This window comes from Silurus aristotelis, assembly GCF_946808225.1.
Source record: "Silurus aristotelis genome assembly, chromosome: 13".
NCBI classification, from domain to species: domain Eukaryota; kingdom Metazoa; phylum Chordata; class Actinopteri; order Siluriformes; family Siluridae; genus Silurus; species Silurus aristotelis.
In genome coordinates, this window is record NC_139586.1 from 17,346,697 (window position 1) to 17,360,647 (window position 13,951).

General features: G+C 36.8%; 1 protein-coding gene across 1 annotated transcript in view; it reads left to right on the forward strand.

Moving 5' to 3' along the window:
* The window catches only part of vat1l (vesicle amine transport 1-like), a 28,496-nt gene that overhangs the window by 5,760 nt on the left and 8,785 nt on the right, over positions 1-13,951 (forward strand). Inside the window, exons 5-7 of the mRNA XM_083558869.1 lie at positions 908-1,011; positions 1,856-1,911; positions 2,012-2,206. Of these exons, the coding sequence (XP_083414995.1) occupies positions 908-1,011; positions 1,856-1,911; positions 2,012-2,206 (355 nt within the window). The remainder of the gene's footprint in view (positions 1-907; positions 1,012-1,855; positions 1,912-2,011; positions 2,207-13,951) is intronic.

Consider the following 13,951-nt stretch of genomic DNA (forward strand, 5'->3'; position numbering starts at 1 on the left):
GCTGACGGTGGGCCTTTGGGGAATGTCGGGGGGTCAAGTGTCGGTCGGGTTTAGTTTTGTTCTGCACTGTTGGCTCTGGTCGAACAGCGTCAGCTGTTTTTCTGTATGTCGACTCAGCGGCGGAGCTCTTTGGCGAGAAAGAGAACTCTGAATAGCTATTTAACTTATCGAATGAACGCGTGAGAAAATAAAAACGGAACAGACTTGTTGTCATTCTTGTTCTTGTCTTTGTAACTTTGCAGCCATTAGTGAAAATAAAGGACATAAACCCGTTAATGATAATCGCGGCATGTGGAAACGCTGCTCACTTTATATATTCACACTTCTAGCTTTTCTGGTTTCCCTGTTCGGATACCAAATACAAACTACTGCCACCTGTTTGTATGAGAGAATGACGTTCCCTCACGCAAGCGCAGAACGTAAGCGCACGGTTTGGCGTCAGATGCGCCTGCCTAATAATCGGCCTAATTTGCAGTACAATCGGCCAATGACGTATAATAAAAAAAAATTTTGTGTGTGTTTTGGGAGTAATCGCCCTGATTAATCGACCGGCCGATCAATCGGTTGACCTCTAGTATCTACTTAGCACGAACACACAGTTTAGCTTCAGTTTAACAGCAAGCAGAACATTTTGAGAGGAATAATTTTGAGAGCAACCTTATTTGTGCTAAAAATAAGAATAGAGTCTTTTCACATAAACTGAGTTGATTATGCCTTATGACAAAAATAATAATAGGACATTACTGCCATAATATATCATAGTACTTTATATATCAAGTATATCAAGTACATGGTTTGTGTACTTCGTCCACCCCTGCTAATGATACCTGATATCAGTATCGATCTGGATGTTTTTCTTGTTAAAATGATTAGGTTAACAGTAATGATGATCTTATCTGCTTCTCAGGGTCTCTCCTGAAGGAGTGGACATTGTTCTTGATTGTCTGTGTGGTGAGAACACGGGGAAAGGTTTGAGCCTCCTGAAGCCCCTCGGCACATACATCCTTTATGGTTGGTATTTTTTCAGTAAATCATAGATGCATTTAAGTGTTTGAATTTTCTAATGTTTTTGAATAGGAGAAAGGATTATAGAAAGATTATGAATTATGGAAAGAGTTATAACACACACACACACACACACACACACACACACACACACACACACACACACACACACACACACACACACACACAAACACACCCACACACACACACACACACACACACATACATGTATATATAAATTTTTCTCTTTTTTTGTTTTACTTTATGATGAAACCTAACATGATAAATGTGTGGCTGCTTCACTGGATATTTCTTCCTTTTTTAATTTTGTTCTTAGGGTGTGACAACGCTTGCATACCAATGCATCATTTAATGCTTGGAAAAGAGTTAAAAATGAATAAAACTATGCCATTTGACAAAGACTGATTCTTTTAATAAGAAAGTTCTGATTATTTAATGATTAAATTAAATATTCTCTATCATTAACAATGATAAATATATATATATATGTGTGTGTGTGTGTGTGTGTGTGTGTGTGTGTGTGTGTGTCTGTCAAGCGATTAAAATATTTAATCATGATCAATTGCAAATAAGGAATTATAGCTAATTCATAGAGTTAATTAATAATTAAGAATTCCTCAGTTTCATCTTTTATCATGAAGCATTTTTAATTGGCATGGAAGCTGTCAGGGCTGACAAACACATATTGCTGCATCACAAATGAATTCATCATGGTGACTGCTGAGACAAGTGTATTAATGTAAATCTGAATGAAATCCCATGTGTCAGTTATTTCTTCAAAGCATGATTTCTGTTGGAAGCTTTAACGTTTTAACTTTTGTACTTGTAGGCTCTTCGAACATGGTAACAGGCGAGACAAAAAGTTTCTTCACCTTCGCCAAATCTGTAAGTGTTACTTGGACTGCCGTTTATTCCTCACTTGGTTGATTTAAATACCACCTGTTCACTGCATGGCCCTTGTTTTGTTTTTTGCTTTAATCTGCAGTGGTGGCAGGTGGAGAAGGTTAACCCCATTAAACTCTATGAAGAAAACAAAGTCATGGCTGGATTTTCGCTGCTCAGTCTCCTTTTTAAGCAGGGAGGCTGCGGCCGTGTAAAGGCCACTGTCGACAAATTGCTTTTTCTCTACAATAAGAAGAAGATCAAACCTTTAGTGGATTCTCTCTGGGCTCTTGAAGAGGTAAGCAGATGAATGAGGGAAATATGCTAATGTGGTAGAGAATCAGCAAGGCCATTTTTATTTCCTTATAATAGCGGTAAGTTGTATGGAACCATGGAAAGCCATTCAAGGCCAATAATAAATACATAAACATGACACTACATCTCAAGGACTGATAGTAAAGTGGGCTGTAATTGTAGCCAATAAATGGTCTACCATCAGCATATCTTCTTTTCAACAGGGAAGTTAGCAAACGTGATTTTACCTCATTTTCACCTGATTGTGTGTGTATATGTATTAGATTATATCCTGTGCAGAAACAGTTTTATTACCTCAATCAATATCTTAATAAATTCATATATTATGACTTCTGTACATCTTCATGCTGTGTGCAAAAGAAACGTTTGAAGAAGGGATATACACTAAAAATAATCAAAATCTCAAAAATAGCATGTGTTGGATCAAGAGCTATTTTGTAAGCTGCTAAATACTGAGAGTGAATCAATAATCCTATTGTTAAATACAACCAAATTTGCAGTGTTTAATATGCTGGCAATATACTTGCTATCTTATTATTCGTTTCAATTTTTTTAATGTTTGAATGTCATGCACGTAACACATTAACTATTCCCTTTATATAAAAAGGCTGTATTCTAGATGCAGTTAAGGAAACTCTTTATTTTTATTGAAGAATAATCTGCCAACATTGTAAACAGAAACACACAATTTTACAAATGAATGTATCACATGCTTTGTAATAAGTAGTTGATTGAATGTCAAAATCTCTTGATCTCTGATTGGACAGAAGGTGATTCATTATTTATACTAGCAGTATCTGGAGTTCCAGATGCAAGGTAAATCACAGGTTTATATAAATGCACTTGTTCTAATAGCAATATGGATTATTAATAGAATGAATCTATTTTATTATATAATCTAAGTCTAATAATAACCCTAAAAATGTATTTAAATATTTGACCTAGATTAGACCCAGCTCTAAATAAACCTCTGCATATATAGTATAGCTCCCATATAACTAGTACATTGTGTATAACTGTAGGTACCTTTAAGGTTTGTATGTCAATGTGTACAATGACGTATAAATATTAAATTAATTTTGCAGTTTAATTTCTCCATTTTGAATGGATTTTTTTGGTTCTTTTTACAAAATAGTAACCAATTCATCATTTACACTAAAGCGCAAACTAAGTAAATGTTGAGAGCTTTACATTATTCCTCCGGGTTCAAACAAGGTTTGGATACAAAAATACTATATTCAAGTGGTAACCGCATTTACCCTTTAATGTTTAGCCATTTATGATTAGTTTAAGGCTATTAAAAAAGACAATTAATACTAGATATCTCACTGGTGTTTTATGTTACCATTTTTGACTACCACCATGTACATACTGTATTTGTTTTGAATTTGATCTGAGGAGACTCCATACATACTTTTCTGTCCATTCATCTTTTGTAATACATACTGTTCCAGTCACCCACGTTGTCCTTCCATATTTTCTTACTAATTTGGTCTTGGCTTATATTCGATTGTTTTTGTAATGTAGTCATTAAAAAAATAAAATCTCGATTTGGATCTCAGTCTCAAAGCACATTTCCATAGAGAAGTAGAACTAACACAAGTTAATTTGCTTTGTTAGTCCAAGATGCATTGCTTTATCATAGTCAACGATTCTTCATTCTTCCAGCTGTCAGTCAATATACTGCTTCCAAACCTGCTGTCAATCAAACATTCCCCTGAAGCTCAAATATTGTCAAGTGAAATTTGCCCATCAGTGGTATTTTAAGATGAAGCGGCATGCCGAGCTTCATCTATTCAGCAATACAATCAGGAGCTCAGGATCGACTGACAGGAGTACTTTCCAGACATTTTCTGATAGATCCGGTTGTTTTTTCCCAATGCCAACATAGCCAGCCGGGTCCTCCATTACTTTTGATTATGATGAATACACCTGCACATGTTGTGGAACCAGCAATGATTTAAAGAACTGGCTGTCATTTGCAGTTTTTTCCGTATTGCTTTTTGGATGAGTGATTTATTTTTTATGTTGTGAAGAAATACTTTTTTTTTTAAGACTTTTTTTTTACTGTTGCGGTTTTAGATCTAGCTTCCTTTCACCTTTGTATAGTTTTTCTATAGAGATACATTAGGAATCACTATGTCATGGTCTCTTTCCCTCACACACATCACACACATGTACCGTATGTGCTTATGCTTGTCACTGTTTTTCCACATTCAGCTGGGTGCAGCATTGATATCTTACTGCTTTATTGCATCAACCGTGAATGTGTGTAAGTGTGGAGGACGTGTGTGCTGGAAAAACAAACATGCATTAGGATTCTTTGTTTTTGTGCCATTTTACACCTAGTTCCTGCCAACCCAGGCTTCAGATTGTCATTTCTTTTGTATCTGTGTGTGTGTGTGTGTGTGTGTGTGTGTGTGTGTGTGTGTGTGTGTGTGTGTGTGTGTGTGTGTGTATTTCAGCTGGGTGAGCAGTTATATCAGTAGAGGTTTATAATATTTCCTACTTCTTTATAATATTTTCTACTTCCAGATCCACAGTGACATGAATTTTTAGATTCAGTTTTTAAATTAGATATGGGGAAAAGGCCTCTTATAATATTTAAATGATTTTCATGACATTAATGCGATGTGAATTGCTTTCATAGCTGAGAAAAACTCAGCTGAGGACTATTGATGTTGAGCGATTGACACTATGTGCTTTTCTTCAAGGCCCTTGTGTCAGCCATAATATTATGTAATGATTTGATCATTATACAGGGAGGGAGACAGTGTTTGTCCTCTGATTTAGCTACAGGATGAATAGAAAACATCGATCTGCCATAGCATTATGTAAACCAGCCTGATATTGTTTAGGTTTCATTGCACCAGTAAAACAGCTTCGACTAGTTGATGCATAGACTCCACAAGACCTCTAAAAGGTGTGCTGTGTTATCTGTTACCATGATGTTAGCAGCAGATCCTTTAAATTGTTTTGAGTGCTGTGTTAAAGACTTGTTTAGATATTTGATTTGTTTAACACATCCTACTGATGATTAAGACCTAACCTAAAGAATCTGGAGGCCAAGTCAACACCTTGGACTCTTTGTTGTGTTCTTCAAACCATTTTTGGACAATTTTGGTAGTATAACAGGGAGAATTATTCCGCTGAAAGAGGCTATTAGGGAATGCAGTTGCCATTAAGTGGTGTTTGGTCTATAGCAATGCTTATGTACTGTAGGTGGTACATGTCAAATCAATATCCACATTAATGCTAGAACCTTGCGGGAACGTTGCACAGAGCATCATACACTTTCTACCAGCTTGCCTTCTTCCTATAGTACATCTTACTGCCAGGTCATTTTCAAATTCTCCATGTGGCTCAGTTCAGCTCATTAGATGAGGATGGATAATTTGGACTTTATAATATATATTTACATTTACCTTTACATTTGTGGCATTTAGCAGACGCCCTTATCCAGAGCGATGTACGAAAGTGCTTTGAGTCTCTAGCAATGAATCAATCTACACTGATTACAAACTTAATATAAATATAATTATTTAAATAAACATCTTGAATTCTACAAAGCAAACTTGGAAAGTGCTAATTTAAGTGTTTCAGGAAGAGGTAAGTCTTTAAGAGGTAAATACATTTAATATATTTCTCAGTGTTTGGGAACTTGTAAGAATGTAATAATGAATTATGACTGTTGGAGGCTCATAGCATGGCCTTCAATATGATCAGAGAGTCTAAAAATCTTCTTTATTAAATTGTGTTTTGGCTTTATAAAAGGTACAACAAGGCTTATTGGGTAGATGTTCTACTCCCTTTTCCAAGTAAAACAAATAACCTTCGAAATCCATAGTGTTAGTATGCTCTTTAAAAACAACGTTTCCCCAATGTTTTTTTTTGTATAGTTCTCCTTGCAAGCTTTGGCAAATAGGGAGCATCATAACTTATAATGACAACTCTATAGTTCATTTTCATACGCGATGAGATTAGAGTCATGTGTGCCTTGTGTGATTAGAAATATCTCCTTGTGACGTGCAACAGACACAACATGTGTGGATCTAATCACCCGACTGTAATGACGGTTTACACAGAGAGTAAAATAGCTTTTTTAGTTAGGAGAAAGTGGGAGAGAAAGAGAGACATTTTTTTTTCTGAGAACCAGAGCAAAAAAAAGGAGAAGTGAGAAAAAAGAATGTGGCCTAAGGTGGCAGTCGAAGTGGAGACAGTATTGTGCTCAGCAGGAGAGCCTGGGATCTCATTACCTATCTACAGTCCAGATACTGTTCTTTTTTTCCCCTCTTTGTGGGGTGAAGGAAGATGTCTTCTATCTGGATGCTAAATAGAACATTAGTATCACTGTGGTCTTTTTTTTTGTTTAACTGTGTAGAAGACGACAGCCTCTTGTATTTCTCTTCGAGGGCTTTCAAAAGGATTAATTGATCGTTCTTACACATTTGTAAGTCGTAATTGCAAAGGCAAGAAAATGTTTGTCATATGTGCTGCATGTGTGGCATTACCCTCAATCTTGCACTGGTTTGTTTGGCTTAGGGGGCCATTTCTGAAAAGCATGTGATTCAGCTTGTCACGATCCTGCTGTGAAGCTCCACGTCAGCAACAGCTACGTGGCCGTGCTTTTTAGCAACCACATCAGTTGCCATGCTAACCTGGGAGCTGCTCTGATGGCGGAGTCTGGTGACCTGGTATAATGAGCAGTGTGCACTCAGTATTCGTCTGAGAGCAAGAGGTTTAGATGAGCACTGTGCTAATGCAAACTGTCGAAAATCTTGACACATGTGACTTCTTAGTTCATTAGATAAATGTGCATTGGCTTGATTATCAATGGTTAACATGAGGCACATTTGTTAAAGTCCTTCTTACTGATGCTATTAAAATATTTTTGAGATTATTGATTATATAAAAACACACCATATTGTAGTGAATTTAGTGATTTTACCAGGCATGTCAAAAGTACACACATCCTTCACTCATGTAGAAGTACAGACACTCAAATTAACGAGCCTGTTTTGAAAATGTAAGAAGTAGAATGTACAGATATTTGTGCAAAAATTTTATGAGTAAACGTAAAAGGTTATCCAAAAAATAAATAGTGCAGTAAAGTACTGATACCAGAAAAATCTACTTTATTACTTCCTATCTCAGGATTTTACTGATCATTTGTAATAACGCTTGTACATAATTCTGTAAAATTAGAATGATTATTGCTAATATGATTTACCCTCACCAGCCAAGAACTCCTGCATATTCATGCAGTTATCCAATCAGCCAATCATGTGGTGGCAGTGCTATCCATAAAGTCATGCAGATGCAGGTCAAGAGCTTCAGTTAAAGTTTACATCAAACTAAAGAACAGGAAAAGGTGTGATTTCTGTGACTAGTGTCTGTGGCGTGGCTGTTGGTGTTCCCTCAGATGTTTTCTTGTAACATAATTCATTTCAAAACTCTGGAGATTAAAAGATACATTACTATTATTATTATTATTATTATTATTATTATTATTATTATTATTATTATTATCATTTCCTGCATACTGTTTTTTTGTTTTGCATAAAAAGATTAGACCGATTTTAAAAATGAATAAATTATGTAATGTTAAGAGTCTGGATATAAATAATTATGCATAAAACAATTTGTACAAGAAACTATAAAGTGAGGAAAATAAGTGTTTGAACACCCTGCTATTTTGCAAGTTCTCCCACTTAGAAATCATGGAGGGGTCTGAAATTGTCATCGTAGGTGCATGTCCACTGTGAGAGACATAATTAAAAAAAAAAATCCAGAAATCACAATGTATGATTTTTAAACTATTTATTTGTATGATACAGCTGCAAATAAGTATTTGAACACCTGAGAAAGTCAATGTTAATATTTGGTACAGTAGCCTTTGTTTGCAATTACAGTGGTCAAACGTTTCCTGTAGTTTTTCCAGCAGGTTTGCACACACTGCAGGAGGGATTTTGGCCCACTCTTTCACACAGATCTTCTCTAGATCAGTCAGGTTTCTGGCCTGTCGCTGAGAAACACGGAGTTTGAGCTCCCTATTGGGTTTGAGATTTGAGATTCTCTATTGGGTTTAGGTCTGGAGACTGGCTAGGCCACACCAGAACCTTGATATGCTTCTTACAGAGCCACTCCTTGGTTATCCTGGCTGTGTGCTTCGGGTCATTGTCATGTTGGAAGACCCAGCCTTGACCCATTTTCAATGCTCTAAATGAGGGAAGGAGGTTGTCCCCAAAATCTCGCAATACATGGCCCCGGTCATCCTCTCCTTAATACAGTGCAGTCGCCCTGTCCCATGTGCAGAAAAACACCCCCAAAGCATGATGCTACCACCCTCATGCTTCACAGTAGTGATGGTGTTCTTGGGATGGTACTCATCATTCTTCTTCCTCCAAACACGTTTAATGAAATTATGACCCAAAAGTTCTATTTTGGTCTCATCTGACCACATGACTTTCTCCCATGACTCCTCTGGATCATCCAAATGGTCATTGGCAAACTTAAGACGTGCCTGGACATGTGCTGGTTTAAGCAGGGGAACCTTCCGTGCCATGCAGGATTTCAAACCTTGACGTCTTAGTGTATTACCAACAGTAACCTTGGAAACGGTGGTCCCAGCTCTTTTCAGGTCATTGACCAGCTCCTCCCGTGTAGTTCTGGGCTGATTTCTCACCTTCCTTAGGATCATTGAGACCCCACGAGGTGAGTTCTTGCATGGAGCCCCAGTCCGAGGGCGATTGACAGTCATGTTTAGCTTCTTCCATTTTCTAATGATTGCTCCAACAGTGGACCTTTTTTCACCAAGCTGCTTGGCAATTTCCCCGTAGCCCTTTCCAGCCTTGTGGAGGTGTACAATTTTGTCTCTAGTGTCTTTGGACAGCTCTTTGGTCTTGGCCATGTTAGTAGTTGGATTCTTACTGATTGTATGGGGTGGACAGGTGTCTTTATGCAGCTAACGACCTCAAACAGGTGCATCTAATTTAGGATAATAAATGTAGTGGAGGTGGACATTTTAAAGGCAGACTAACAGGTCTTTGAGGGTCAGAATTCTAGCTGATAGACAGGTGTTCAAATACTTAATTGCAGCTGTATCATACAAATAAATAGTTAAAAAATCATATATTGTGATTTCTGGATTTTTCTTTTTAGATTATGTCTCTCACAGTGGACATGCACCTACGATGACCATTTCAGACCCCTCCATGTGGGAAAACTTGCAAAATAGCAGGGTGTATAAATACTTATTTTCCTCACTGTATATCAAATATAATACTGTACTATATCCTTGAGACAAGTTAAATACAAAATAACCCTGTATCTTGTCATGATACCAACAAACCACAAAGGACAAATCTGAAAGTTTACCACTGACTACTATAACTGACACTATAGAGAATCCTTCTAAAAATGGTAAATAAACATCTCACAAAGAAACACATCACTATGTCAATAAAAACCATTATGTGTAGTGTCTGCCATACAAATTTCTGAATTAACCGTTACCATAGAAACACTAATGTATTCAAATGAGGTCATTAATATAAATCTGTGGTTTTCCCTGAGGCTGGAAGTTTTGTTAGAGCTGCTGTTATAGAAACATTGGTCAACCAGAATAGAACATTAAACAGTGTGTTTTGTAAAATATGACATGGGTATGGGGAATGCAATCACTTCCTTTTCCTGATAGATATTTGTAAGAATTTTAAGAATTTGTTTTCTTCTAGTAGTAGAGTCAATTATAATGGAGATGCTTCTTTTTTAGGAACCCTGTTCTACATCACTGCATATTTCCACACAAACCTCATTACGCTCGTAATAAACATCTTTTTTCTATTTTTGTACATACATTTTTGTACATACATATAACTACATTGTCACGCATAACGTTCGTTCAGTCCATGCTTTTTTTTTTTTTTTTGTTACATTTTCTCCCCTTACTGACATTTTCTCACGAAAATTACAAAATCAGTCCCATCTATGATCTATCAAATTCAATTAGGTCTCTATTGCTTTTCCTTCTAATTGAATCACTCCATCCCTCATACGTTATTTGGCATGGAACAAAACCTGTCACGGGTGAAATGACTAGTGAGATCTAGCGTGTAACTATGGTGAGGTTCGTGAGCCATTTTTCTCTGATTAAAAAAACTGTAGGTTGTTTGTGCAAAAAGCACGCAGAGCAAAAGGAATCTGACCTTATGTACCACTGCAGAGATTTTATTATCTGTGAAAGCTAATTTCCTGGTTTTATGTAGGCTGAATCTTAAATAAAGGATGCCTTTTTTGAATGATTGAATTAGAATTTTAGACACGACCAGACTGGTAGCCTTAATTCAATTTGGCTTAGCAATATAAATTGTCACAAAGCTGCTTTACAGCAAAGCCAGACATAGATTCATATTTCCAGTGTCAGGCACAGGATAAATGACAGGAGGGAGAAACCTTGAGAGAACCAGACTTCAAGAGACTTAAGTATTTTGATAAGCAAAGGACAGTCTTAAGAATTACTGCAGCGGAAGACAGAATTACTGAATCATTCAGAAGACAAGCTCAAATCCAAATCCATGCCCTTTATTTACTCTTCTAGCTCACAGCCATTCTGTAGATCATGCATGATGATTTTTTGGACTATGACTACGTCACTGTGAGAGTTGTTGGAAAAAAAATTTCAGATAAAAAATTACGTTTGCATCTAAATCATTACCTCCTCTGATCCCAAACATCAACAGGCTCGAATAAATATGGCTTCACTAATGGGGCAAAATGTTTATCGTCATGTGCCATTGTAAGGTGCATGATGCATGTTTATATATGTTTATGCATAATACACCTACTCTGGAATACCTACTTCTCATAAGCCAAGTCTGATGGATAAAACCAAATCTGCACCTGACCCAATAATAATTGAGTCAAATAACCAATATATTACCCAAATCTTTCAAGTACTAAATGACTTGTTGATTTCTTTTAACAACTGGACAAATGTACAATATTTACTTTACAGTAGCAGTGGTTGTTTTTCTTTGCCTGGACTATTGCTAAATTTGAATTAGCCTAATAATTTGCAACACATTAAAAAAACTATATAAATGATATTAATATACAGTATATAATACATGCAAAAATCAACAAAGCTTTATACATGCTATAAAATTAATTAATTAATGTTATTTTGCTTCCTGTTTGTCCATCATTGAGAAGATATCATTTGATTCATCCCAGAAAATGTAAAAAAAAAAAACACCAGACTGCATAAAATTGGTCTAATAAGTATTTCAAGAACAACAAGACAGTAATTAACAGTATATAGATTCTAAAATATATACTGTTTGTATTAGATGTCCTTGAGTTATAAATTGGTGTTTTGATCAATACCCTGTGTTTCGAAGAAGATGCTAAGGCACTGTTAATTAGCTAGCTAGATGTGCAGAAAACAAATTTATGTAAATAAACAAAGTTTGGAATAAATATGGCTAGTATACAGTACAGCTACAGATGTTTTCATGCCACATAACATTCTCTCATGCCTTCCTTCTTTTAAAGAAAGTTTGATAAGGGCCAAACTGTGATGGGTCAGAGCATCTCCAAAACTGCAGCTCTTGTGGGTTTTCCTAGTCTGTAGTGGTCAGTATCTATCAAAAGTTGTCCAAGAAAGGAACAGTAATTCAGTCAGTGAGTAAAAATGTCTCTTCTCAAAAGCACGCCTCCGGTTTGGAGTCATGTAAAAGATTTGATTTGACGAGAATAACTAACAAATCTCTACCAAATATGCCTTTTCACTCAGAAATACGCGTTTACATTAACATTGTCTTTAGAATAGGAACATATTTTGGGTAGACACTGAGTGCAAGATTTTCTGACAAATTTGATAAGATTGTGAGCTTAATATGATTTATTAGATAGATTTATTAGATTATATAATAGATTTGCTGAAAGCAGTTTCTTGGTTACTGAGTTGAATCCGAAAGTCGACCATTTAACCGTAATAATCTTGCTGATTTTTCTTAGTGCATCTTTGCAGACAAGCCGCATTAAAAAAAAAAAAAAAAAAAAAAAAATATATATATATATATATATATATATATATATATATATATATATATATATATATATATATATATATATATATATATATATATACAGTGGGTACGGAAAGTATTCAGACCCCCTTAAATTTTTCACTCTTTGTTATATTGCAGCCATTTGCTAAAATCATTTAGGTTCATTCTTTTTCCTCATGAATGTACACATAGCACCCCATATTGACAGAAAAACACAGAATTGTTGACATTGTTGCAGATTTATTAAAAAAGAAAAACTGAAATATCACATGGTCCTAAGTATTCAGACCCTTTGCTATGACACTCATATATTTAACTCAGGTGCTTTCCATTTCTTCTGATCATCCTTGAGATGGTTCTACACCTTCATTTGAGTCCAGCTGTGTTTGATTATACTGATTGGACTTGATTAGGAAAGCCACACACCTGTCTATATAAGACCTTCCCGATCACAATGCATGTCAGAGCAAATGAGAATCATGAGGTCAAAGGAACTGCCTGAAGAGCTCAGAGACAGAATTGTGGCAAGGCACAGATCTGGCCAAGGTTACAAAAAGATTTCTGCTGCACTTAAGGTTCCTAAGAGCACAGTGGCCTCCATAATTCTCAAATGGAAGACGTTTGGGACGACCAGAACCCTCCCTAGAGCTGGCCGTCCGGCCAAACTGAGCTATCGGGGGAGAATAGCCTTGGTGAGAGAGGTAAAGAAGAACCCAAAGATCACTGTGGCTGAGCTCCAGAGATGCAGTCAGGAGATGGGAGAAAGTTGTAGAAAGTCAACCATCACTGCAGCCCTCCACCAGTCGGGGCTTTATGGCAGAGTGGCCTGACGGAAGCCTCTCCTCAGTGTAAGACACATGAAAGCCCGCATGGAGTTTGCTAAAAAACACCTGAAGGACTCCAAGATGGTGAAAAATAAGATTCTCTGGTCTGATGAGACCAAAATAGAACTTTTTGGCCTTAATTCTAAGCGGTATGTGTGGAGAAAACCAGGCACTGCTCATCACCTGTCAAATACAGTCCCAACAGTGAAGCATGGTGGTGGCAGCATCATGCTGTGGGGGTGTTTTTCAGCTGCAGGGACAGGACGACTGGTTGCAATCGAGGGAAAGATGAATGCGGCCAAGTACAGGGATATCCTGGACAAAAACCTTCTCCAGAGTGCTCTGGACCTCAGACTGGGCCGAAGGTTTACCTTCCAACAAGACAATGACCCTAAGCACACAGCTAAAATAACGAAGGAGTGGCTTCACAACAACTCCGTGACTGTTCTTGAATGGCCCAGCCAGAGCCCTGACTTAAACCCAATTGAGCATCTCTGGAGAGACCTTAAAATGGCTGTCCACCAACGTTTACCATCCAACCTGACAGAACTGGAGAGGATCTGCAAGGAGGAATGGCAGAGGATCCCCAAATCCAGGTGTGAAAGACTTGTTGCATCTTTCCCAAAAAGACTACTGGCTGTATTAGATCAAAAGGGGGCTTCTACTAAATACTGAGCAAAGGGTCTGAATACTTAGGACCATGTGATATTTCAGTTTTTCTTTTTTAATAAATCTGCAACAATGTCAACAATTCTGTGTTTTTCTGTCATTATGGGGAGCTGTGTGTACATTCATGAGGAAGAAGAATGAACCTAAATGATTTTAGCAAAT